The following is a 27793-nucleotide window of genomic DNA, read 5'->3' as shown; positions in this document are numbered from 1 at the left end:
AATTAGTGAATTTTCACTGTTAATGACACTATTGTCACACTTTAACTAGGGGAGTTACCTAGGTAAGACCTCTTCAAACCATATGCCAGTGATCACTTATGGCCCCAAAATGACTTGTCTCTCCACTACAAAGGACCACCCTTCCCCTAGAATCGCCAACACTTGCCCCTGATTGAGGTATTTCTCTGAGTAAGTAATGTATATTAATGATCAAAAGAAAGCAGGGGTTTCTCCTGAGACAGATTCTATTAGGTTATGTCCATGTTCGTAATGTTTCTGAATTATGTACAGGTATGTTTCAGTGATTTTTATTTCCTTCACACAGCTGAATATGTCCGCTGGAGGACCTCTTTTGGTGAAAACAATTCACATTGGACAGCTAGATTAGATATCTTGCCAGAAGACTTATTTTCTAGCTTATTTCAGAAAGACTAATAGCAAATCACTAACTCCTTTATATGTAGAATAGGATTTGAAATAATTTTTAAAACTTCAGAATTACTTTGGGTTCTTTCTTAATGGCATATAAATAATAGGCTATTATAAATGTCCATTAATATTTCTTGAATAAATAAACCACAAACCTCCCTAAAATATGGTACGAATGAAAAGTATAGTGTTTCTGAATGATTGTTAATTTCTCAAATGCTCACTCTGATTTTCACACATCTTTAACAGTTCTGGCTTTGCCAATCTTTTTGAAAACTGAAAAAAAAATTATTATCTTTACATTTATAGTAAGCATAGAGTTTTCTTTCTTTCAAGGAAAGCAAAATGTTTTTTTGAATTGTGTAATATAGCTTCTCATAATCCTGAATAAACTAAAAATTCAATTACTTACTAAAGTGAGACTGATCCTGCCTCTTCTTTCTTTTCCAGGTCAAAAATCTTACTTCTACAGAAGCAGCTTTCAAATCCTAAATGTTGAATATAATGATCAGTTGGATTCACCAGGTACACAGGAAAACAGGGCTTTGTGTGAAAGAATCGAATCTCTAGTAAGTTAATATTTGTCTTTGCTCCTTATTCCACTATAAAATTAACATAATAAACCTAATATTTTGTGATATATTTTCAATTTCTAGATGCTCTATGTATTTTCCTTCCTTGAGTGGCGAAAGATGTGTTTCTCTGTAATTTTTTCCAAGTTAGTTTACTAGTATGCTCACTCTTATTCACATCTTTTTTTTTTTTTGAGACACAGTCTCGCATTGTCACCTGGGCTAGAGTGAGTGCCATGGCATCAGCCTAGCTCACAGCAACCTCAAACTCCTGGGCTTAAGTGATCCTACTGCTTCAGCCTCCCGAGTAGCTGGGACTACAGGCATGCACCACCATGCCCAGCTAATTTTTTCTATATAGATTTTTAGCTGTCCAAATCATTTCTTTCTATTTTTGGTAGAGACGGGGTCTCACTCTTGCTCAGGTTGTTCTCGAACTCCTGACCTCGAGCGATCCACCCGCCTCGGCCTCCCAGAGTGCTAGGATTACAGGCGTGAGCCACTGCGCCCGGCCTCTTTTTCACATCTTAAGTCACGAATAAAAGTGTCAGAAGGGCCATTCTCTTGAATTTTTAATAAAGGAAAATAAATTACTTTGACAAAACCAAAAGTCTCAAGGGCTCTCTGGAAAAACAGAAAATTATCATTGTATCAAAAATCAAGTTGGTCTGATATCAATCATTCTATAGAAATTGATATTGAACAAGTAAGACATACGGTAGTATAATAGAAATTGCATAAACTTCACAGTCTCAGGAAGAATTAGCTTCAAATCCTAGCTTAATGCAATATTCAGCATGCTTCTTAATTCCCCCATCCTCACCTTTTTATATCCACATCTACCTGGTGCCGCCTCATAGTATAAACAAACTTAATCCACTCTTCAGTATGAAACCGCAGCACATCTTACTCTGCATCTCAGAGAACTGTGGCAGTCACAGAAGCACTTCTAGTTGACTGTGAAGCTCAACTTTACACCTCAAGAGAACCATCCTTGCTGCGACTGAGCAATACCAAGAAATTACCAAATGAGTGAATGCGGTAGTGCATGCCTGTAATCCCAGCTACTCTGGAGACTGAGGTGGAAGGATCCCTTGAGCCCAAGCGTTCAAGGCCAGCCTGGGCAACATAGCAAGATCGCATCTCTAAAAAAAATAAAAAAGTAAAATAAATTGCCAACTGATGCTAAAAATAGCCTTGATGCTTAGGCACAAATCAGAAATGACAAAAAAAAAAAAAAAAGCTGCCCTTTCCCTCTTTTTCCCCTTCTCTTCAAGCTTTCCATTGCTACTCATTTTACTCTGGTTCAACTTGGTTTCATCCATTTAAAAAACAGTCATTGGGGAATCACACATTGTGAGTTGTGTCAGTGGACTTCCCTAGTGTTGGCTTGGCTCCTGCCCCAAACCCTTAGTAACAGCCACCAAATCATATAACATAAGCTCTCATGGAGTAAAACATCTGATGTGTTCAGAAGGACTTCTAGTGAAAATGCATCCTGTCCAGTATCATCTACGTGTAATAGATAAAGAAATAGGCACTGTATCAAAAGGTTATGGAACCTCCCTAAGTCAATTCCATATGTCCAGTGGTGGAACTGAATTGAACTGAACTGAAAACTCAGTTCTCTACTCTATATTAACATAATTCTCATGTTGCAAGGCTGGGAGGAAGGAGAGGAAGAACTATAATTACAGAGAGGTTTTTTTCTTTCTTTCTATAGATTACTAAAACATTCAAAGAATCAAGCTTAAGAAATCAATTCATCAAAGCTCATGTTGTCAAACTGAGGTGAGTGGAACTATATAAAAATATATTTAAGTATAGATACAATTTGGCACACTTGACTTTTGTTCACAGAATGGATAATGAATGGTACGTTCACACAATTTGTCACAATATTACTAAAATAGTATCCATGGCAGCTTACAAATAATACTCCCCCCCCAAAAAAAAAACCAATGTCACATATGATCTATTTAGCTACTAATGTAAATAACCATATTACTCCAATTCTTAGTGGAAGGAAGAAGAAAGGATGGAGAGGGAGTTGGGGTCAAGGTGCAGTAACAGGGCCAGCCTCCTATATAAATCCAGTGGATATCATTCACAATGCAGTCCATGCAAACAGTTCCTCTTGGAGCTGTACAATGCTGTGATTCAGGTGTATTCATCCAGGATCAGGACACCATAACCAACATCAAAAGTGGCTTTTTGGTTTTATCTGCCTGGAATGCTATAATAAAAGGGTGCTGTTGCCAAATATGACGTTTGTCATGTATTAATAATAGGAGGACTAGCATCATGCATGCCTGTTACCTGCCATTCCTGCCTAAGATGAATATGCACCTGTCCATGTGATGTGATGAATAAGCCCTTCCAACTGAGTCACCTTTACTGACCTTCCCGCAAATGTCTCAAATGACCATATTGCTCAATCCTTCAAATAATATAGAAAAGTTCTTTGGTAGAGAGAGGACTTATACTAATTCTTTCTCAAATGCTAACATCACAAGAAAATTAATTCTTCTTATTCTCTGGAGAGTCACCTAGTAAGTACCCAGGGCACAGAACTCTGGTCAGGTAAGTTTTGATGAAGAGTTAGAAGAACAGGAAGAGTCCATGAGATGGGTGTTTTCTAAAACACATTTCAGCGAATTCAGTGCATGTTCACTTAGTACCTTCTCATCAAAGTCTCTGTACTAGCCACTAATGTTTAAAGGTGAATAAGCCCTGAAAACTTGTAGGACTAAATGAGCCACCTGCGTTTTCTCTCCTTCTGTGCACTTTCCACTTACCACTCAATCCTCTGAAATCTGGCTTCAATCCCACCACAAAATATAAACTGATCTTGCCAAGTTCAACAATAACATCCAAATCTCAAAATCCAAAGAAACCACATCAGTCCTCTTCTTGGACCTCTTAATGGTATTTGGCATCATTGGCCTGTTGCTCCTTAATAGGACCATCTCTTGATTTCTATGATCAGATACACCCTGATTTTCCTTTTACCTCTCCAGCTACTGCTTCTCAGTTTGCTTTGCTAGCTCTTTCAGTTAACTAATTTCTCCTCAGCTTTGACTACTAGTATTCTGTATAATCCATTTATTTATTTCAATTTCAATGAGTATGTTTTCCTGTCTGCAAGCTGTTTGTTTCTTTTGAGACAATGCCTAGTCTTTTTTTGATAATGTCCTCTACTTAGCTCAAATTTAAGATTCCTTCTTCTATGCCATTAATCATTTCAAATATACTTAACTAATATATGTAACTATCTATTAATTCTATTATGCAAAGTTTTGGGGGATGCTCTTCTTGTTTTTTTGACTCTAGCTCATGATGTATGGTTTATCATTGTAATTGCATGCTTACCTTTAATCCCACTTTCTAAGTGGGATCCTATGCAACCTGGATTTAATGCACATACCTCCAGGGCATTTGCTTCTGTCAGACACTCTAGAGAAATCAGAAGCACATGGATTATTTTTTGGTTAATTTTGTAGCTTAAAGGTTCTGGGACTATGCATGTAGTATTCATACAGATTCAAAGATTATACAGTCAGGCCTATGACTATACACTCTCAGGTGAGACTTCTTTTTTCCATTTAGAGCTAGATCTTGGAGACAGATAAACTTCTTTTTCTTTTATAAGATAATGAACAGATTTTTTTCATTCTAATCTATGCTTTCACTGGGGATTTAGTTCTTTGAGACTCCTGGTCTTATTCTGAGACTTCAAGTTCAACTCCCTATTTTGCATTAGCCCATCTCTAGTCTCTGTGTAAATGCTAAACATAAGCCTATTGAGTGTTCTAGTCTTACCACATAATATTCATGTTATTCTTTATTTTTGGTCCTCGGGGATTTTCCTTACTTTTATGTGAGCTCAGCTTTGGATTTGAAATGGAATTTATTATATATTATCTAGCATTTCTAATTGTCTTATATGGAAAGGGTTTTTATTAATTATTTAAGCTTCCATGTTGCTAGACATGGAAGTTGTCATTATTTGTTCAGTGTCTGCTTCTCCATCTAAACTGCAAGATCTATAAAAATGGCAGCTGTGACTCTTGGCCACAGCTAATTTCTGAAGCTTAGAATGGAGCCTAACATAACAAGGTGCCTATAAAATATTTGTTAAATAAATATTAAATTAGTATCTGGAACAAATATTAAGTCAGAACTGCCAATTGAGATGACAGGAAGAGGCCAAGGGTGAAAATAAGAGCATAAAAACCTAATTTGTTTCATGTACTTTTTCAGAAAAAAGAATATCCAACATCAGGCGGGGGAAGTAGTTTAGGTGGTAATTTTCATGGAAAAAAGTGGAATTTACCTAGGTTTTAGGTAATCAGAACCTTTAATCACATCATCAAGATTTGTTATGAGGAATATCTGTGGTTACTTGACATGGGTGATGAAATCTTAACGTATGACAAAAGTTAAAATTAGCAGTTACAGCCAAAAGAATGGGTCTAGGTACCTGTACGTTGAGTCTCTAACGCACACAAATTTGGAAGCTCATCACTTTATAAGTTTGTTTAAGGAGATGAGTCTTCTTATTTAAGATTGGTGAAGTCTAATATTAGCTAATACTTAAAACAGCACACTTACTGTATGCTATGTAATCTTCTTAAAAGTTTTACATATATTAATTCATATCATCTTCATAACAACCCATTTTACATGTGAGGAGACTTAGATAAAGAAAGATTAAGAAACTTAAATAACTTATGCAAAGTCACACAGTAAAGCTCCAGTATTCTGACTTCAAAGCCAGCTGTGCTATGGTGTGTACAGTGTACTGTAAATTGAAATCAAATTTGTGGGATAGCATTATGATATAACATTACAAGTGAAAACACTGTTATATGAATCTGTTCTATAGTTAAATTCCTGAAGTGAATTCTTAAAAAGAAAACCCTTAATGAAGCAGAATATATAAATAGAACAGTAGAAAATTATCATAATTATCCATTTTTTAAAATATCTTTATGATTTACAGGCAAGGTGATGGTGGTGTGATAGCAGATACTGTCATGAAATTTCGATTCCCTAGAAATAACAATGGAGCAATAATGAAAAACAGAATTAAGTCCATTTTAGGCCAAATGCTGAATAACTCTGGAAACTTGGAAATAAATCCTCCAACTGAGATAACATGCAAGTACCATTTTTTATAAACTCTTTTTATTTCTATATATCCCTCAAGTTTACCAATTCAAATTCACATTTTAATTAAATGACAGACTGACTTTTCTTTCTTTGGAATTAAACTTTATGAAAACAATATATTAAAAAGCTAAATACAGGCCGGGCGCGGTGGCTCACGCCCGTAATCCTAGCCCTCTGGGAAGCCAAGGTGGGTGGATCACTCAAGGTCAGGAGTTCAAGACCAGCCTGAGCGAGATCCCATCTCTACTAAAAATAGAAATAAAAAATTATCTGGACAACTAAAATTATATATAGAAAAAATTAGCCGGGCATGGTGGCGCATGCCTGTAGTCCCAGCTACTCGGGAGGCTGAGGCAGGAGGATCGCTTGAGCCCAGGAGTTTGAGGTTGCTGTGAGCTAGGCTGACGCCACGGCACTCACTCTAGCCTGGGCGACAAAGTGAGACTCTGTCTCAAAAAAAAAAAAAAAAAAAGCTAAATATAACACATAGCTCTCTAAGATAAAACATTCCAAGATTTAAGAATCATTTGGCATTCATACAGCAAATCTTATTTGCTAAAAATTCTTATCAATTATCCCTCCAATACTTCTTATGAGGAACATTATTGTCAGATGTGCAATTTGTAGCAATGCTACCAGAAAGGGTAAGTAGATGCTCAAGATCAGAGAACCATTTTATTAATGATCCACCTCACAGACTCCTTTATTTTTCTTCATAATGTTTATAACAATTGAAATTACAAAGTTATTTGTTTAAGCTTGGTTTTGTCCTACTATGTAAGCTTTCTAAAGGCAAGAATCAGTCTTTCTTCTTCATCCTGCTTTCCTTCAACCACTCAGTATCTAGCATGTAACATATATTCAATGAATAATTGTTGCCTGACTAAAAGAAAAGAAATACTTAATATGTGCATAGAATTTAAAGACACCTCTCCAACTTTGTCATGTTCTACTAGCCTAATAAGCCATGATTTCCTCATAATGAGCTCAAGATTAAAAGGATTTTGGTGGCTCCCACATTAAACTGATATGTACCTGTTACAGTTGTACTGATTGTTAAAACATTGAAATTCTTTCCTATTTGTTGGTTAACAATCACTGCATTCAGCCTACAAAGTTATCTCCCAAGATCCTTCAAATCTCCTCATCCTTCACCCACTCCCAGCTCTTCCCCTGCAACTAAAGAATTATGCTTGGCATACCAAGAAACTCTAAGACACTGTTCCAACTCCATGGCCTGGCCACATCCTTTTTGATTGGCTGACGCTCATGCACTAGTTTGTTATGTAATTGAATGTTACCTCTGCTCCCACACATTAAGGAATTCTTCCAAAAGCACTTCCTAAGTGCTTGTTATTTGTTTAGCATTGTATTAGACCACCTGGGAATACAAGGACAAAATAATGGTTTCTGCCTCCCAGGAGCTCATAATCTAGTGGAAGCAAAAGATATTATAACACAAGAGTGTTGACAATCAAGATAGCATATGATCAAGCGCCCAAGGTAAAGCACAGTGACCATTATGGGAATCCAGGAAAGAAAGAGACCAGAGTGCTTGGGATATCTCAGCAAAAGCTTCATAATGGAGGATGGACTTTGACTTTGAAATATGGGTAGGATTTCCATATTTTGGAAGAAGAAAAAGAAATTCCCAGAGAAGGAGACCATGGGGGAACTAGTCTGTAATAAACACAATGCTTGATAAAACAATGAAGAGAGGTGGCTTGCTGGAATGATTGATTTGTGCTGTCATCATTGTCACCAAAACACTTATTTAATGAGCACTTACTATTTTTCAGGCATGGCTTTAAGTGCCTTGTATGCATTTTTTTCTCCACTTAATCCTTATAAAAACCATATCCCATAGATACTTTCATTGTCCCCGCTTGGAAAAGAGAGGTAATTGCCCAGTCACCATGTGGGGCAGTCAGAATTCAAACTTAAATCTCTCGTGTTCAAAAAATGAAGAAGGTCAGCTCTTTTTTTATTTCACATTTCCAAAAGGATGACTTGACTCCACTGATGCTTGTAAAGCAAAGGTGATGCCCAAAGCTTGTGAAACTTCCAGTGGGAAATAATTTTGCATAAATTGGTTTTAGAAAGCATGAAAACCTGTCTTGAGAAGTTTGGATTTTTCTTATAAGAAACGAAAAGACTGATTTCTTAGTAAAACATTTCAAGCAAGGAAGAATGGGATCTAAAATACATTTGTGGAAAAGATTAGTCTGGTAAAGTAGAGGTGGATGAATTGAAAAAGTGCAAAAGTTCCCTGGTGGCAGGGAACTCAGCTTGAAGGTTATCATAATAGTACTGGTGTCAAATGATGAAAGCATGAACTAAAGTAGTAGCAAAAAGGAGGATGGGGCGAACCCGGAAATCAATAAGATGTGGGCATGATGAGAAAGGAGTAGTTGGAAACAGTTTCAGATTTCCGGCTACCAGTCGAAGTTGTGTCATTCACTAGAGGAGGAAATATATAAATTTTGGATAAAACTGGTCACATTGAGTTTGAGATGGCTGTTGGACATGCAGAGAAGACTGTTCTGTATGCAGACCTTAAATTGAAATAGACAGACCTTCACTACCTCATACTGACGTATTTTCCTTTTCAGGCTCCCCCGCCACGACCCTGCAGGCAACACATGCACTAGCTCTCTTGACTTCATTGCTCCACAGACGTCTCACATCTCCATGCATTTGTGCCCACTATACCTTCCCCCTGGAATGTCTTTTTTCCTCTTGTTTTCCTGAAAAATTCCTTGTGGTCTTCAAAATACAGTATAAATGTTACTTCCTCTAGCTCAAATGTTATTTCCTCCCTGATAACTTCTGGGGTTATCTCAGATAACATTGGTTACTTTCTCCTTTCTTCTTTCCACTTTGCACTTAATTTATTTCAATGATCCCTGATTTTCTATCTGTAAATTATGTGAGAGCAGGGCTCCTGCATTTTGCTCACTGCTAAATCTGAAGCACATGGAATAGTACCAGTAGAGTAATAAGTATATATAGGTACATTTGAATAAACGAAAAATCAACTTCTCTCACAGCATTTATCACATTGTGTCTCAATGGCTTGCTTATGTTTCTGTTTTCCCGACTAAACTGAGTCACTTGAGAGCAGAGATATCTAACAAGTATTTGACAAGAAACTAAAGCATAAACTTTAGTGTGCATAACAACATATTGGGGGAAGGCTGTAAACACATGATATTTGGGGGGACCATGACTTAGACATTGTTTCAACAGGTCTGAGATAGAACCTAGAAATCTTCATTTTAGCAAATGCTCCAAGTGATTCTGATTCTGGTTGTCTGAATGCTACATTTTAAGAAATCACGATGAAATGATACAGCCCTTACTGTGTTGATCTTATTCTCTCTCTTTTGTTTTCAATGCTAGCAATTACTAACGAGGATACAGAACATCTTATTACTAACGGTAAGCTTTAAAATTATTTTGTAAATATTGTTTGCCCAAAATATAAAGAGTAAAATTGCCAAGTCTTTTGTATTCTTTGCCAAGTCAGTGGTACCTTTATTCTTAGTTCACCTTGGTGGGCTGTTGTTGAAACAAGACACTGCTGATCACACTGGCCCAGGGAGTGATGTTTAGGTTTCCCCCTTCCTTGTGAGAAGGGCAGAAGTAGCAGTGGACTACCCATTCTGTACTCAAGCTTGACCTCATAAAAAGTTTCTTGGCAGCTTTGGGAAGCTTTTACTGTACTGGTTCTCTGTTGGCATTTCTGTAGACTTGTAAATTATGTTTGTTGACACCATTTAAGTGGCTTCTTCTAACCACCAGAAATTGCTTGCTTTTCTGTGGATTCAGATTAATCATAAGACATAATAAAAAGAATTATAAAGTCTTGTCAGTTTGAGGTCTATAACCTGAAGGAAAAGTCACTATTTTCCAACATCATCCTATATACTCTCAGGCTAGGATAGCAAAAATATAATCCCTAGAAAACATCAGTTTATTTCTCTGGCCAAGAGAATGTAGTTAGAAATTAATTTGATGTTTTTGGATAGCTGGTCCATCTCAGATACTTAAGGGATTTTTACAAGGTAATGCTATCCCTATGGGTCCTTTCCAGGCTATTTCACTTCATTATATATTTAATGCATGCTTACTTTTCATGAAAATGTGCTTAAGTAATTTACTAAGGAATTTTTTTAGAGGATGCAGCAAAGGAAGCTGTGTTCCATGTATATTCTTAATGGAAGTCTGGTCCTCCTCTAGCTGGGATATTTGCTAGGAAAAAGATTTTGGGTAGGTGTCCTGTTGAAACAGAGCACCACTTGAGAGCCATCCCAGCAATAGAAATTGTTGCTATTTACCTCTAATTTCTTAGTAATAGAGTAAACAAGGAAAAAAAATCACAGAAATGGGGATTGAGAGGAATTGAGTGATGGGCCTACCCTAGCCCATTTCAGCTCTGGCCAGTGGAATGCTCCTGGCTCTCTAATACATTTAAATAAACTTTATCTATGTACTAGAAACCCTCCATCACCCTCAAGAATATTCTGTGGGCCTAGAGCAACTCCTTTTTGAGGGCACATTTGGGAATATATAGTCAGTTCTGGAGATGGACTGGAACCTTCATGATGAACTGCAATATCACTGCAGAGTCTTGGATGAGACCAGTTTTCTTCCAACTTCAATGTGCACATGAATTTCTCAACAAAATGTAGCTTCTGATTTGTCCCCTGGTGTGAGTCTGAAAGTCAGCATTTCTAACAATTTCCCAGGGGATGCCCATGCTGCAAACAGACCACACTGTGAGTCACAAGGCTATTGAGAAGAAAGAAATTTCTCAGGAGTCTGTAGCCTGAGCTGGCACATCTAGCACTGACCTATCTTCACCTCTACTCAGGAGGAATTCCAGAGAACTCTAAAGCAGTTCTAGAATTTGAAGCCCAGATGCCAATTAAATTCAGAAATGTTTTCTAAAATGCAGTCTATATGCAACAGCAGAGACACATGTAGTCTAAAGATACAACATATTGATCATACTTTTCAGAAAGTCTAGCATGTCCTGGGAAAGAATGCATAGGAGACATAAGTGTCATAAATTATATACAAACTGTGCAGCATCTCTCAAATGTAAATGAATCATGATCTTCCAAGCACATTAATGCCTTTTTCTCATTAGTATGTGGGGCACGTCCAGACCTAATATCATTGTCTGAGGAGAGAGTCACTGGAAGCACTCAGGCTCAGGAGGGAGACTGGCCGTGGCAAGTCAGTCTACGGGTCAATAATGGCCACCACTGTGGAGGCGTCCTGATCAGTAACACATGGATCCTGACAGCAGCTCACTGCTTCAGAAGGTAAGGCCACAGCTACCCACCCATCTGGGAACAGTCAGGATAGACAGGTACCTAAAGACTCCACCAACTGCCCCCAGGATTGGATTGAGCCAGAAATAATTCAATGCAAAAATAAATAAGTAAATAAATAAGTCTTTTCTTCCCATTCATGAGAGCAAAAATGCTTTTTCTCCTTTAGCTTGCTAATTTACTGCTATTTCTGTTTCAGTTAATAGTAGATGATCATAGTAAAGAACAAAGATTTATATGTCAGCATGTTTAATATAAATCCTAGCTATGAAAGCTTAGGAAATTCACTGAACCTCCATAAGCCTCATATTTTTTTTCAAACTAGGAATAGTACTATTATCTATATCTTAATGGTATTGGTAGAATCAAGTACATTAACGTAAATACATGTTAGATGTTAACAAAATGAATTGTTGTAGAAGATTTGCTCATTATGTCATGGGAGCTGGTCAGCCAGCTGAGGTTTAACCTAGAGACTTCCCCATGCCATTAATTTATTCTTCAGAAAAATTTTTGGATATCTAGTATGAGCACAGTATTATATAAAATAGAAGCTACTAATATAAACAAAACACTGTTTCTGCCTTCAAGGAGTTTACGTTCTAATAATGGAATTAGAATGCACGAAAACAATGCTCAGTTGTAGTGAGAAGCATAAATAAAATAAGTTTAGACAAGTTACAAGAATTCTTAATTGAGGTGACTAAAGACTATGGCCAACACTAGGGTAATAAACTGCCAGAGGAAAGTAGGTTGCACAAACTTACCCTATCGGTACAAAGAAAAGATTACACTGCTCATAATAGAAGGATTTTAGACTTGAGCATGACTAAAACTTGTTAGTTTCCGACGTGCCTTGTTACTAAGGCATCTTAGATCTCAACAATTGTTGAGAACGAAACTCAAAAATTCACCCAGAAAAGTGATGGTGATCTGAAGTGTGCTCCTGACTATATCTGTTCTTTTCTGAGACTCTTCCAATAACCTGCCACTGTCTAAATCTGACCTCCTTATCACACACCCAAAGTCCTCCATAGTCAGATAAATCCAGACTGACTTCTCAAAGTGTGTATCTTGAGTTTCAGATAAACAGGATTATTCTCTTCCACTGAAGTCTGCCTATATTTCCTTATGTATGAGCATCTCCTCAATATGCTGCTTCTCTCTGAAATGTTAATATCCTTCTAAATCTCGGTTTCTTCCTACTTGAATTTTTGAAATCTTGAAAATTTCTAAGAAGTCCTTTTCAGGTTTGAGGACACTACCTCATAATACAGTGCCTGTTACAAAAGTGTTTGTTAAAGTAGGAAGATATAAATGTTAACAAGGTTAGAGTTTCTGAATTGAAGTTTTAGTAAACCCCAAATTATTCTGAATTTTTCTTACGGCTATCTTATAACTTAAAATTTTTATACATGGTGAATAAATTTGAAATTTTAAAAGATACTTCCAGAATTATCACATTTCTGATTTAGGTTGGTAGATTTATTGCTGTATTCCAAATAATGAAACAAAATTCGCAAAGGCATTTCAATCTTCCTTGCCACCTAAAAAGCCAAAGAGCAGGAATGGCACTCATGGGTGTCAATTATTCCCCCAGAGTGTGAACTAGAAATGCAAATGCCTGGACAGCGCAGGCGTTCAGCCATAACCACGGATGCAATAGAAACTTCACTGGATTCTAAGCCCTATTCAGACCCAACCACCAAAAGCTAAGTAAAGGATATCGCTAACATAATAAAAGCCAGAATCACCAATGATTACCAAAGGAATTACCAAAGAAAGGATGTCTTTGAATTTTGTCACCCCAAATCCTTCTTTTCACTACCACAGCTGATCCACTAGAGCTGACAAACTGCGTGAGCCATGTATTGGCACCCTCTCTGAAGGCCTGATCGTCACTGAGAGCCGTCAATGAGGATTTGTTTGGGGCACGCCCAGCCTCACATGAAAGTACATAGAAGTGATGAGCCCTGTTAGAGAGGATTATCGCATTATCACCTCTTCTATGAAGCTTTCCCTGATATCCTCTTTCCTCCCCATTGTGTTCCCACAGAAATTTGTTTATCTGTCTTTAACAGTTGTCCTTGTAACGTGTGACGGTTCACTTGTTTCTGTCAGACTCCTCCACTCATGTATGGAGCTCCTCAAAGATAGAGACTATAATTATTTACATTTTTATTCCCAGGGACTCATACTATTCCTTTTACGAAGTAGGCACTTGGGAATGGCTTGTTGAACTATAATGAAGGAAAATAATAGCTACCTTCATTGAGTGCTGACTTTGTGCCAAGCACTGTGCTTGACATAATTCCCTTGTCTCTTAACAGCTGTGTGAGTGCCATCAATCACATTTTGCACATAAATAAACCAAAAACCAGATATTCATTAACTTGCTGTAAATAACACTGCTAATATGTAGCAGAGCCAATATTTAAATAGAAATCTACCTGGTTCCAGGTAGATTGCTGGAAGGAAGGAAAGCAAGAAAAGGAAGAAAAGAAGGAGGGAACAAGGAAAAGAAGAGAAAGAGGCAAGGAGAGAAAGAAAGGTCTTTTGAGTATCTTCACTGTAAATACTCTGAGCAAAAGTGGTTGAGTGTAAAAAACATCATGGATTTGTTTGTTTAATATTTTTCCTCAAAATTTTTAACTAGGGTTCACTCTTACACAAGCTACTATACTTTACAAAAGTATTTTCTAGAATACAATTTTTATTTTCTACATTAACTCCACCATCTAAACTCCACAAAGTTCTTAAATTAGTGTTATTTAGTCACATTTTGTTTTTATTCAACCTGTGGGAGCAATGTTAAGTTAGTCAACCCTCCAGTTCACAGATCCTTATTTTTCATCAGTTTATACAAGGCCTTTCTCTCATTTTATGCTTTTTCTCCTGTCATCCCTGGATGCCACCTATACTGCCTTCCTCTCCCCATGTGCCTCACAGTAATGTATTTGAAATATGTCTTTAAATATACATGTGCCTTCAAAATCTATAGTTTTTTTTTGGTATGTATATATCTTTAATTTATATGCATAACATTGCATACAAGTCACATGCTGTTTCCTATTATTTTCACTCAGTGCTGGGAATTTCCATCTGGTCCACTGCTACACAGCATTTCGTAGTATGCATCCACCACGTTTTCTTCATCCAACTGGGCAGCTCTAACATCTCACTGCCACAAAGAGCACACGAACACAGACACACACACCACACACATTTTCATACATGCCTTTTTCAAACCTTCAGGAATTTATTTGCAATATGTAACCAGAAGTACGTATGTAGTCTACTAAATACACCAGAATGCTTTCCAGAAGCTTACATCTTCACCGATAATATAAAAGAGCTCCAATTTCTCTCCATACCAACATTTTGTATTATCCTCTTATTTAATTTTTGTCATTCTCTTGAATATACATTAGATACTCATTTTTATCATTTCAGTTTCTCAGATTATTAGTGAGTTTCTTTTCATATGCCTAGGATTTGTTTGGGTTTCCCTGTCCATGAATTTCTATGAATATTCTTTGTCCATTTTGTAATGGTTTTCCTGTTCATTTATTATTGGTTTATAAATTTTTAAAATATATTCTGTAAACATTTTAGATCTTAAACATTGCCAGTATTTTCTAATGGTTTCTCATACATCTGGTAAATTTATCTATATAATATTCTTAATTTTGATTTAATGAAATTCATTCATTTTTTACCTTATGGTTTGCATTTTGGATGTTTAACCAAAAAGGCCCAATTCCTAAGTCACAAAGATAATGCCCTGCTTTTTTAAATGTTAGTGCTCACTCTCACTCTCTGTCTCCCCCATATATGTGTATATACTCATATATTCTTACACACATGCAGACATCAATAAGTTCATGAAAAAAATGAAATTGAAAGTTAAAAAGAAAAATATAAACTTTATTCTTTCTCAACACAAGCTCCATCAAGTTCAAGACACTTTTGCAAATAATGACACTAGCCATTTGGTCCATCCCTAAAGAACTCAGGGTCCTGGGAATTTAACCATGTCAATGCAGTCATTTTTACATTATGAACTAAAGAAAAACGAATGCTCTTTAAAGACTTTTTAAGAGTAGGAACAAAAAGAAGTCAAAAGTAGCCAAATCAGGACTGTACGGTGGATGCCTAATGATTTCCCATTGAAACTCCTCCAAAATTGCCCTTGTTTGACAAGCAGGAGCCTGGTGGAAAAGGATTCACTGGTAAAGCTCTCCGGGAAGTTTTTCTGCTAAAGTTTTAGCTAACTTTCTCAAAACACTCTCATAATAAGCAGATGTTATTGTTCATTGGCACTCCAGAAAGCCAACAAGCAAAATTCCTTGAGTATCCCAAAAAACTGTTGACATGACCTTTGCTTTTAATCAGTCCACTTTTGCTTTGACTCACCACTTCCACCTCTTGGTAGCCATTGCTTTGATTGTACTTGGTCTTCAGGATCACACTGGTAAAGCCATGTTTCATCATCTGTTAAAATTCTTCAAAGAAATCCTTCAGGACCTTGATCCCACTTGTTTAACGTTTCCATTGAAAGCTCTGCTCTTGTCTTCAGCTAATCTGGGCACAATAGTTTTGGCACCCATCAAGTCAACTTTAATTTTTCAGTCAGAATTATGTAAACTGCACCAATTGTGTTGTCTATGGTGTTGGCTATTATTTCTGCTGTTAATCATTGGTCCTCTTCAATTAGGGCATGAGCAAGATGAATTTTCCTCGCACATTGATATAGATGATCTTCCAATGTGGGCTTCATCTTCAATATCATCTCATTCTTTCTTAAAATGAGTTATCCATCTGTAAACTGTTGCTTTCTTTCAGGCATTGTCCCCACAAACTTTTTGTAAAGTATCAATAATTTTACCATTCTTCCTCCCAAGCTTCATCATAAATTTGATGTTTATTCTTGCTTCAATTTTAGCAGAATCCATATTGCTCTGGTAGGGCCTCTTTTCAAATTGATGTATGGTGGGGTTTTTTTGTCCTTCTTAGTGCCTCAAACTAGATTCTGTTCAGACATGTTATAACAAGTTAGTACAAGTTTATTTTGGTGCAAAAAAATTTGAAATCCAAACATGCATAGTTTATTCATAATATGCATTCTTCATGAACTTTTCGAAGACCCCTCATGTGTATACACATACATACATATACCAAAATCTTGAACAATTATCACACTTAGTACAGAAAAATCATTCATCTATTAATAAGACAAGGATGCCCCTTATCATAACTACTCTTTAAATGTAGCTTCTGGCTAAAGGTAAGGAAAGGAGGAAATAAGAATTGAAAAAAATGAGTTAAAACTAAAATGTTCACTATTTCAGACTTCTAGTTTCTTGCATGGAAGGGTATAGAAAAAGGAGAAATCAAAGAGGAAATTTGCTTTATGCCAGTTATCTTCAAAGCATCAGAATATCCTCACTGGAATAGAAAAATACCAAAATGTTTATCACACCAAGATTGTTTTCTAAAATCATTCTGTATTTCTTTAGACAAATGACCATTCATTCTGCTAGTGAAGAGTTAAACTTATTTACTAGTTTATAATATATATGTGTATATAAAATAAGGAATATGAAGCAAAAAGATGTAAATCCAATAGTTCCTAGATGATGGTGGGGGATGACAAATACAGATATAAATGCTTATAAATTCCCTACTCAAATAGCATGTTTTCATATTTTTTAGCTACTCTGATCCTCGTCAATGGACTGCCACATTTGGTATTTACACAGCATCTCCTCTACTGAGAAAAACAGTAAGACGTATTATAATCCATAACAATTATACACCTATAACTCATGAAAATGATATTGCTGCTGTGCAACTTGACAGCAGTGTCGACTTTACCAGAAATATCCATACAGTGTGTCTCCCAGAGGCTACCCAGAATATTCTACCTGGTTCTACTGCTTATGTAACAGGATGGGGAGCTCTAGAATATGGTGGTAAGTATCTCAGGAAAAATAAAACAAGTTAACAGTAACAAAATCTCCTGTTATTTGCTATTATATAATTTTTAAAATTAGGAAACTCCTAGAGGACAGGTTCTACAAATAAAACCATCCTATATTCTGGTCAACTTAAACTCTGACTAGCCCTGAATTTCCTCAGCAAAGCAAAACAAGCAAAGCAATGCCCCTAGAAATTATCAGAAATTCTCAAATACAGTAACTCTCAGATATAGTAATGAGGAAATTTAAAAGCAAGTGATAAAGAAACATTAGTTATTTAATAATCCAGAGATTCTATAGGACTCAAACAGCTTCCCTACAAAGGAAAAAAAAAGGATTTAGATAGGTATTCTGCAAGGACTTTAACAGTCCTTAAGGTATTAATCACCCTGTAAGATGTTCTGGGATGAAACAAACCCTGCCTCTATGGCAATAAACTCCGTGTGTATATAAGCATTGCTCATACTTATTTATTGAATGAATAAAATGGAAATTAAAATGAAGGCAATGTGAAAGGGCAAATAGAACCAAGGGAAGAATAAGAGTATCTGCCAGGGAGTGTAAGAGTAGCATTGACAATTTCATGGGCTTTTAACTCATGTCATAGATCATTTTTCCAAGGAATAACACAAAGCTTTACTTGTCCTAGAAAAATGTTTTATTGTGTTATTTTGACCCAAAGTAATTTGGTGTAATAAATAAAATTTGTGCCAGTCATGGAAAAATAGAATAGTGCCATTTTGAGAGTGCATCAATATAAAATAGATTAATTCTTTAGTCTTGAAACTAAACTGGTTTCTCTTTTGCTGCTAGATTAAAGGTTACTCAATATGTAATCTTCCGATCCAAAATCCATCAGTAGATAATTCAATTTTAAGACAGCAAACATAGTTATTTTCTCTAAAGGTCTAAGGGGCATCGTATCACAAAGCTAAAGAAAAAAAGAAAAAGAAAAAAAAAATCTGTGTGAAGGAGTTATGCTTCTTTCTATATTATGGACATTTTTTTCTGGGAAGAAACTCCCACGTACATTTTGGGAGCCTTCACTGCAGATTAGGAAATAATGTTTGGAGTATATTTATTCCTTCTCAAATTAATCATAAAGTCATTAATTTACATATCCTGAAGTCTATTTTTTTCTGCTTTTATACTAAACAGGCAACACGGTTACAGATCTAAGGCAAGGACAGGTCAGAATAATAAGTAATGATGTATGCAATGCACCAGCTAGTTATAATGGAGCTATCTTGTCTGGAATGCTGTGTGCTGGAACACTTCAAGGCAATATGGTGGATGCATGCCAGGTAAGCTCAAGACAGTCTTATCCATATTATCATCCAATAAGTTTATAAGCACTTACTAGCATGTGATACTGTGACAGGCAAAAAAGTAGCAGTTATTAATACAATACATAGCTCTGATCCTCTAAAAATTTCATTTTACAAATAAAATTCTTTTATGAAGTTGATCTATCATAAAAACACTAATTCCGAGAAACCAAACTGCAGAATAGTTAACCATCCAAAGCTCAAAAATCAGAAAGAATTGGTTTGAATTCCTTCATCTGTATAATAATCATAGTACCTAACATTTTAGGTACTATTAATACTAAAATTAAATGAAGATTAAATACATCAGGCACATACTAAGCAACATTGTTGTTAATGTAGACCATAGTCACAGCATTAATAACTTAAATCTCAACATTTTAACAGCTAAGAAGAATTAAATATTAATAAAAAATTAAACATCCATTTGAGTCAAAATTATTGAATTGTAAGATATAAATATTATTAGGAACACCTTAAAGATAGAAAATTTATTCAAAAAGACCAGTTATTTGAATCACAATAGCTCCCACAACTGGAAAACAGCACAAATGGAAAAGAAAATAAGTAATTATTATAGTTGGATCTAATCAGTAACTTTTTAACAGAATATATGAAAGCAAACCATAAATATGAATTCCAACCTCAAAGTAATCAGAATAAAATTTAAACATTAAAATTTTAAATTAAATTATCTAAACTTTATTGATGTGGTTATGTCCTTTTTTGGCCTAATGAATTTTTTTTATTGATTTTAATAGATTTAGTGGGTACAAGTTGAATTTTGTTACGTGTATATATTGTATAATGGTAGAGTCTGGGCTTGTGACATACACATCACCCAAATACTATATGTTGTACCCTATAAGGTAATTTTTCATCCCTAATCCCCACCCAACACCCCCCTGTGAGTCTCCACTGACCATTATACCACTCTGTGTGCCATTGTGTACACAGAGCCATAGTTTAGCTCCCACTTATAAATGAGAACATGTAGCATTTATTTTTCTGTTCTTGAGTTGCTTCATTTAGGATAATGGCTTCCAGTTCCATCTAATGTTGCGGCAAAAGACATTATTTCATTCTTTCTCATCACTGAGTAGTACTCTATGGTAGTGTGTGTGTGTGTATAATGTTTTCTTTATCCTCTCTCCAACTGGTGGGCATAATTCCATATCTTTGCAATTGTGAATTGTGCTGGGATAAACATACAAGTGTAGGTATCTTTTTGATATAATGATTTCTTTTCCTCTGGGTAGATACCAAGTAGTGGCATTACAGGATAGGATGGTAGAGGTACTTTTAGTTCTTTGAGAAATCTCCATACTGATCTCCATAGAGATTGTACTAATTTATATTCCCAATAGTGTATAAGCGTTCCCTTTTCACTGCATCTATGCCAACATCTATTGTTTTTTGACTTTTTAATAATGGCCATTCTAATTAGAGTAAGGTGGTATCTTATTATAGTTTTAATTTGCATTTCTCTGATGACTATTGATGTTGAGCATTTTTTGTATGCTTGTTGGTCATTTGTGTATCTTCTTTTGAAATGCCTGTTCATGTCATTTGCACACTTTTTAATGGAGCTGGTTTTTTTTTTCTTGCTATGTTGTTTGAGTTCCTTGTAGATTCTGGATATTAGTCCTTTGTAGGACACATAATTTGCAAACATTTTTTCTCATTTTGTAGGTTTTCTATTTATGCTGTTGATTATTTGTTTTGCTGTACAAAAGTTTAATTAATTCCCATTTATCTATTTTTGTTTTTATTGCATTTGCTTTTCGAGTCTTAGTCAAAAATTCTTTGCCTAGGCCAACATCCAGAAGAGTTAGGGATCCACTGATGGACAATTGTTGTGGCCCTTGGGTGGTATCATATTCCTTGCTTTTTCATGTTTCCTGTGTCATTCCATTAATATCTGTGCATCTGATGTAGAAATTGCTTTTTCCAGTTTTTTGAAATTGCTTTCAAAGGGGAGAATTTTTCCTAAAGATGTATATGTTGTTGGTTGAGTAGGACACTTTGGCTTTCATTCTGTGTGTCTGCAGTAGTATGATCTTTGTATGATTTCTTAGACAGTACATAGGTCAATGACTGTGAGTTTCTTGGCAGTGTAGGGAACAGTGATTAGTTGAGGCTGTAGTGAAGTTTTTCTGGGGACTTGAATGGCTGTCCTGAAAGTCTTTGGGCCCCTGTGGTGGAAGCAGTGGGCTGAGTATGACTGATTTTAGGCCTCAGATCAGCTTATGCTGGTGAAGTTAGTGTGTCCTTGGAAGCCCATTCTTGGGCCTTCAGGTGGCTTGCTTAGAAGCTAGTAGTTGGAGCAGAAGGCCAAGTGTGTATGTGGGTTCTTAGGCCCCTGAGTAGCTGGTGTGATGTGAGAGGTGGCAGTATTGGTGGTAGAGCCATCCACTAGGACTCAAGTGGTCCATGTTGATGTTACTGGTAGCTGCAAAGGATTAGGCAGGCTAGTTCCAGTACCACAGCTGCCTGTAACAGGGTGGTGGGTATTGTCCTAAGTGTCCTTAGGAGAGCTTGGTTTCCCCTGTCCCTGGCTGGGTGATGGCTGCAACCACATCACCTTGAATTTGGCCTGAAGGTGGGGCACAGCCTAGCATTAAACAGGCAAAATGGAACCAGCGGTGGGCCTGCAATCAAAGAAGGCAGGGTCTCTTTCAGGCAAGTGGCATGTGTAAGAACCTGTGGGGAGTGCCATCTTCTTGTGTCTTGGTCTCACAGCAGTACATAGTAGAGAGGCAGAAATTGTCCTAGGTGTGTGTAGGAGAGCTTGGATTCCCCTGTCCCTCCTCAGCTGGATGGGACTGCACCTGTGTAAGCCTGAAATCAGCCCAAGGGTAGATTACTGCCATTAGCTTTAAACTCCCAAAATAGTGCACTGGGGCTGTGACCAGAGGATGGGGCCCTTCTCAGGCAGGCTGCGCTGGCAGGAAACTGTGGAGAGTGCAGTTTGCTTGAGACTGTCCCACAGCAGCTAGTTGCAGGACGGTGCTCACCATCCCAGATGCATGCTGAAAAGCCTGGTTTCCCTGCCCCTCTCCAGCCAGGCAGGGGCTGCAGCCACATCAGCTCAAACTCAGTCTTTAATATTTTGGGCTTGTCTTTGCACTTCAGTAATCAATCATTCTGTTTCCTTCAGGGTGACTCAGGTGGCCCACTGGTACAAGAAGACTCACGGCAGCTTTGGTTCCTCGTGGGGATAGTAAGCTGGGGAGACCAGTGTGGCCTGCCAGATAAGCCAGGAGTATACACTCGAGTGACAGCCTACCGTGACTGGATTGCCCAACAAACTGGGGTCTAGTGCAATAAAGGCATCTCTGTTGCAAAGTCTGTATGCAGGTGTGCCTGTTTGAAATCCCAAAGCTTTATTTTTCGGCTGAAAAAGAAACTGGAGGTGTCCTATTTTAACATCCTGTTACATAAATATAGTTTAACAAACACTATTTAATCTTTATTACTATAGGTTTTCTGTTTTCTCAAGAAAACATGAATGTTTCATAGTACTGTGACTGTGTAACAGAAGAAACATATTAAACTAATCACAGAGTTAACAATTTTATTACAATTGTGATAAGTGCTAGTAGTAAGAGAAACAGGCATATTAGGGGTATATACTAGAGGAACCTGGACAAGTCTGAAAGGTGAGAGGGGTCTTTTCTGAGGAAGCTGATAAGTGAGCCAAGTGTAGAAACTTGCGAAAAAAGAAGTGGTGGAATAACATTCAAGCAGAACAGTGTAAGGCAAGAAAAATACTATTTATTTAAAATTTCTGGTTACTCACTATTTTGTAGGTAGTGTGAGTTTAAATTAAAAGTGTGAAATCATTGTACAGTCCTGTACCTGTAAGAACATGCTTCCATAGAAATTAACTGATGAATTTCAGGTCTTTAAGGTCAAAGCTAAAATAGTTCACTCTTCAACCGAGACCAAAAGAATTATAAATAATTTTTATGATGATGTCTATTATAAATATCCTTCATCTACACAAAGGAGAGACTATATATACTCCATACAAAAGCTCAGAAATATACCTACACAACCTTCTCAGGTACCTTGTGCTTTTTAACAACTAAATAATAGTAATTTTAACAACTAAAGATTTGACCGTCAGGAAGAATTTCCCACTACCAACTTCCCACCACTGGCAGTTATTTGTGAAAGTGAAAGGATCTTCAATAGCTAAAACTAAGTAATGAATTGAAAGTTAAAGAGGGGAAAAAAAGGAAAGAGTTGGTTTGCAAAGAGAAAGGTTAAATAGCTTAATATCAATAAAACTATCTTCAAGAGAGAAGGAACTTTCTCTCTCTCTCTCTCTCTCACTGTCTCTGTCTCACACAGATACACATACTCCACCAAAGAATATAAATTAAATCAAATCCATTAAAATTTAATAGCACACCAATCTGTGTAATCAGAATCACAATGTTACTGAGTTTTTATGAGCTCCTAGTATAGCTAAAGCTTAGCTATGCACGATCATCTATGCATCAGGGCTTCCTTCTTCTCAGAGCTAACTCTCTACACCTGTGAATCAGGACAGCTCCATGCATGGTGGCGAAAACGTCTTGCATTTCCTGATGTAAAATTATGAAGAGACCTACATTAAAGCTATTTCTTTCAATGGAAAAAAAGTTGAAAATGTAACCAACTCCTGGTGAAATGTACAAATAAATCTTTGCTATGCTTTATTTCAAATAAACTCTTTTAAAATCATTTTCCTGCCTAATTATTTACGAAAGTTATGATTTCTGAAGGACAATCCAAAACAATTTATTTAATTGGTTCTTCAATGAGAAAACTGCCAACTAGACTCTAAAGGCCTAGAGGTTTCTGCTGCCTCATAATCAGGCTTTATAACTAAGGCAAGTGTCCAGCCTCACACTGCCTGGCTGCACCCTGTGAGGACAACATCAAACTGGTAATTTAGAGTAAGCCTCACGGGAAGCTGTCCTTGAGCTTGGGTGTATTTGTGTGTTTGTATGTGTGTGTGTGCGTGTGCCCTCATATAATCACAGACATATTTGTGTTTATTCCTATATATCGAAAGCTACGTTTAAAAAGGTATTTATTTAGCAGAAACTAGAGCAAATTCAATTATTTATTGAAAACTAGTTATTTAGTAAAACATGCATATTTTATAAAAATATATTTGAAAACTAGAGGAACACTCATTTTAAGAGCTTGTTTTTTTAAAATGTACAGATCGGTTCCATTTTCCTGACACCTAACTGACTTCACGAAAGTAATTTTGAATAATTATGGAGGAATGGTGATTTATAAATGCTTTCAGTCCTTAAAAAATAATTCTGGAAACTCAGGATGAAATTTTCTAGCACCCTAATTCAGCTGTAGAGTTACTAAGACCAGGGAAAATTCTGTTCGGCATACATACTAACCTAGGGGTCCCCAACCTATGGTGAGTTGTATAATTATTTCATTATACATTATAATGTAATAATAATAGAACTAAAGTGCACAATAAATGTAATGCACTTGAATCATCCTGAAACCATGCCTCCCTCCCTGGTCCATGGAAAAATCATCTTCCATGAAAACAGTCCCTGGTGCCAAAAAGGTTGGGGACCAGTGTTCTAACTAATAAAAAAAGGCATGCATAGTAACCAATTTTTAAAAACAGCAAAGTGGATATTTGATATTAAACTTGAATCCTCCTGAGTTTAAAATAGTGGACAGAACTAATGAAAAAAGAATTATTCAAGAAAGTTTAGAGCAAACAGCTGACTATTTCACTACTTGAAAGTCTTAATTACAGAGTGTAAATCAGTTATTTAACAAATTTATTGAGTCCTACTATGTTCTAGGCTCTCTACTAGGTATTAATGAAACAAAGATAAATAAGGCATGGTATTTGCCCTTACACCATTCAGAGAATAGTGGTGTTGACAAACATATGCAATATAACATGCTGGATGGAATGATAAAGAGTACAATTACTATAGGGTAACAAAAGAAGCGGGAAGGTTCTAGAAGACTAATGAAAAATACATTTGTTTTATATAAAATTATAAATTCAAAAGTGAGTCTTCCAGAGCATCAATTTGCCATGAACCATAATAATTACCCTGTGGTTAGGGAAAAGAGAGCTAAGAACTTCTCAGATCATGAATCTAAATCTTTCACAGGCTCTAACTTGCACAATACCCTTCCTTTTTGTCCAACTTGCTAAATACGAAATGATTCAAAGAGACCCCAAATAGTTTTTTCTCTTTATACTTATTATATGTCTACGTAATTCAAACATCAAAACCCAGTCCTTTCCATTTCTAAATAATCAGTTTGATTATTTAGAAATAATAGGATTATTTCCTATGAGGAAACAGGTCATTTTCCCCCATATTTCTGGTGATTCTTTCTTCTTTTTTTTTTTAATTTAGAGACAGAGTCTCTCTGTGTTGCACAGGCTGGAGTACAGTGGCTATTCACAGGCTTGAACATTGCACATGATAGCCTCAAACTCCTGGGCTTAAGCAATCCTCCTGCTTCAGCCTCCCAAGTAACTGGGACTACAGTGTGTGCCATGGCACCAGGCTTGGTGGTTCATTTCTATAAGAAGCAGTTGTCGTTTGAAGGAAGAGGTTCTTATCACTAGAGATTTTTTTTTAATTATGGGAGATTTTTAAACAGAAGCTGGATATTCATCTGCAGAAATGTTTTAGAAGATTTCTGCAATGGATTGGGCTTAAAATCAGATCATTTCTAAGGTCCCTTCCCAATCTAAGATGCTACCCATGATAAGAAACTAATTTTGAGGAGCATGAGATCTCTGAGAAAAAGAGGAATTGTTACAGCCCAATCAGGTTCATTGCCTGCTGCTCAAGAGGAAGCTAATACACAGACAGCAGGGTTTACAGCAGAGAAGGAGTTTAATATCATAGGTGTCATGAGAGGAAATGGGAAGAATTTCTTAAATCTATCTCCCCCCAACTTTGGGAGAAAGGGTTTTTAAAGATAGTTTGGCAGGCAAAAGGCTAGGCAATTGGGTCTGCTAATTGGCTGTGTTCAGGGAGAACTACAGGGGTTTAGAAATTGTCTTCTTTGCTGAGTTGGTTCTTGGGTGGGGGTCACAATGCCAGATAAGCCAGGTTCTTGGTATGGGTCACTGGTCTGGGTGGACCAACTGTTCTACTGAAATGAAGGGCCTGGGCGATATCTTAAAAATGAGCCTTTGGTTACACAAGGATGATGTTATCTATGGGGAAAGTTAAGAATCTTTATAACCATGAGTTATGTAACACCTCGGTAGCAATTATAGGAAAGCAAACTAGGTGACAGTGGCTGGTTATTATTATTTTTAGCTATGCCTGTGCCTTTGCAAAGTCAAGCCCTTACCACAGCTCTTTGTAAAGGGTGGTTTCAGAATTTTGGAGTATTAGGATGTTTATTTGTTTGTTTAATCTAGTGCACAACCATTTAAGAAACCATCTAAAGAAATCAACCCAATCAGAATTTGAATTAAGTAACAATCCATTTTGGAGAAAAAAAGCAACTGAATGAAAGAAATTGAGATAATTCAAAAAGCAAACAGGGCTTTTCCAGAGCTGACTGTACATTTAACCTACCTCCAACCATACAAATGAGACTAAAATTACTAGTGCAATAAAAATCAGTTGATATGTTTGACAGAGTTTTTTTCCCTACAAAATTTATCTATCTATCCATTCACCCGTTTTTCATCTATCCACTTATTTATTTGTCAGTTGTTTTTGAGTGCTTGCCCCGTGCCAGATACTATTTTATGCTAGTCAAACTGAATTCTGGGAAAGAGTAAGCCAGGCAAAAGAAAAAGCAAGTATAAAGGTCCTGAGGTGACTGCAAAGTTATTAGAGGGTTTGGAGAACAGTAAGGAGCCCATGGGAATGGAGCATAATTAATGGAAAAGCTGGTATTAGGTGACATTGAAGAAATAGGCATGTGGCCCCATAAAGAAGTTTCTATTTTATTCTAAATGTGAGGGCAAGAGTTTGGAAGAGAATCAGATGATCAATTTTCCATTTTCTAAGGCTTAATCTGGCTACTCTACAGAGAAAGAACTATAAGAGGACAAGAGTAGAAGGCAGCAGACTAATGAGTAGACCATTGCAGTCATCCGGGAAAAGGATGGCACTGACTTGGATTAAGGAGCTAGCAGTGAAAATGGGGAAAAATAGTTGAATTCAGGAAATATCTATAGGAAGAAAAAACAGGAATTTCTGATTTATTAGATTTAGGAGCCGAAGGAAAGGGAAAAATCAAAATTGACTCATATTTGGGCCTGAGGTAGGAAACCACTAAGATGGGAAAATTTGGGAGGATAACCAGGTTTGGAGAGTGGGGAATCAAGAGTTTCTTTCTGAATCTGTCCCATTTGAAATGTACAAGCAATGAAGTCAGGTAAACTACTGTAAGTGCATATCTATAACTCAGGGGAGGGATTAAGACTGGAAATATAAGTTTGGCAGCATTCTCAAGAACAGTTTCAGGGAAATAGGAGGAAAAAAGCCAAGTTGGAATGACTAGAAAAGAGAATGGGAAATTCAGGTTTTAGAAAATAATATGAGATGATATCTTAATGATCTCAAGAAAGAGAAAGATGTCTTATAGAGGAAGAAAAATAGATTTTAGTATCACAATGAAAAGAGACTTAAAGGAAACATGCTACATTTGATTTTATTAAAATTAGAAACTTTTTGTTATTCAAAAAACACTACTATAGGATAACAATGCAAAATAGCAAAGTGAAAGAAGATATTATATTGCAATTGTAGGAGAGGCAAAATTTTACTTTTACCCTCTTAGGGTTTTTTCATCTAGGCCTGAGAATTAAAGTAACATGGGATAGATCAATAGGAGACAAGCAGACAAATTTATTTAATACAAGTTTTATGTGGCACAAGAGCCTTCATAAGGAAATGAAGACCCAAAGATTCAGAGTTGAACACTGAACT

At 36.5% G+C, this 27793-nt stretch overlaps 1 protein-coding gene across 1 annotated transcript in view; it reads left to right on the top strand.

Moving 5' to 3' along the window:
• The window catches only part of LOC123624157 (transmembrane protease serine 11D-like), a 39656-nt gene extending 17478 nt beyond the window's left edge, over positions 1 to 22178 (top strand). The window contains exons 3-11 of the mRNA XM_045531789.1: positions 880 to 998; positions 2725 to 2792; positions 6007 to 6168; positions 8044 to 8147; positions 8789 to 8811; positions 11307 to 11509; positions 17234 to 17493; positions 18658 to 18803; positions 21988 to 22178. Of these exons, the coding sequence (XP_045387745.1) occupies positions 880 to 998; positions 2725 to 2792; positions 6007 to 6168; positions 8044 to 8147; positions 8789 to 8811; positions 11307 to 11509; positions 17234 to 17493; positions 18658 to 18803; positions 21988 to 22149 (1247 nt within the window). The 3' untranslated portion in view covers positions 22150 to 22178. The remainder of the gene's footprint in view (positions 1 to 879; positions 999 to 2724; positions 2793 to 6006; positions 6169 to 8043; positions 8148 to 8788; positions 8812 to 11306; positions 11510 to 17233; positions 17494 to 18657; positions 18804 to 21987) is intronic.
• The last annotated feature ends 5615 nt before the right edge of the window (positions 22179 to 27793 follow it).

This window comes from Lemur catta, chromosome 19 (assembly GCF_020740605.2).
Source record: "Lemur catta isolate mLemCat1 chromosome 19, mLemCat1.pri, whole genome shotgun sequence".
Taxonomy (NCBI): domain Eukaryota; kingdom Metazoa; phylum Chordata; class Mammalia; order Primates; family Lemuridae; genus Lemur; species Lemur catta.
Note: the sequence above shows the minus strand (reverse complement) of the source record. Positions and strands in the feature narration are given on the sequence as shown.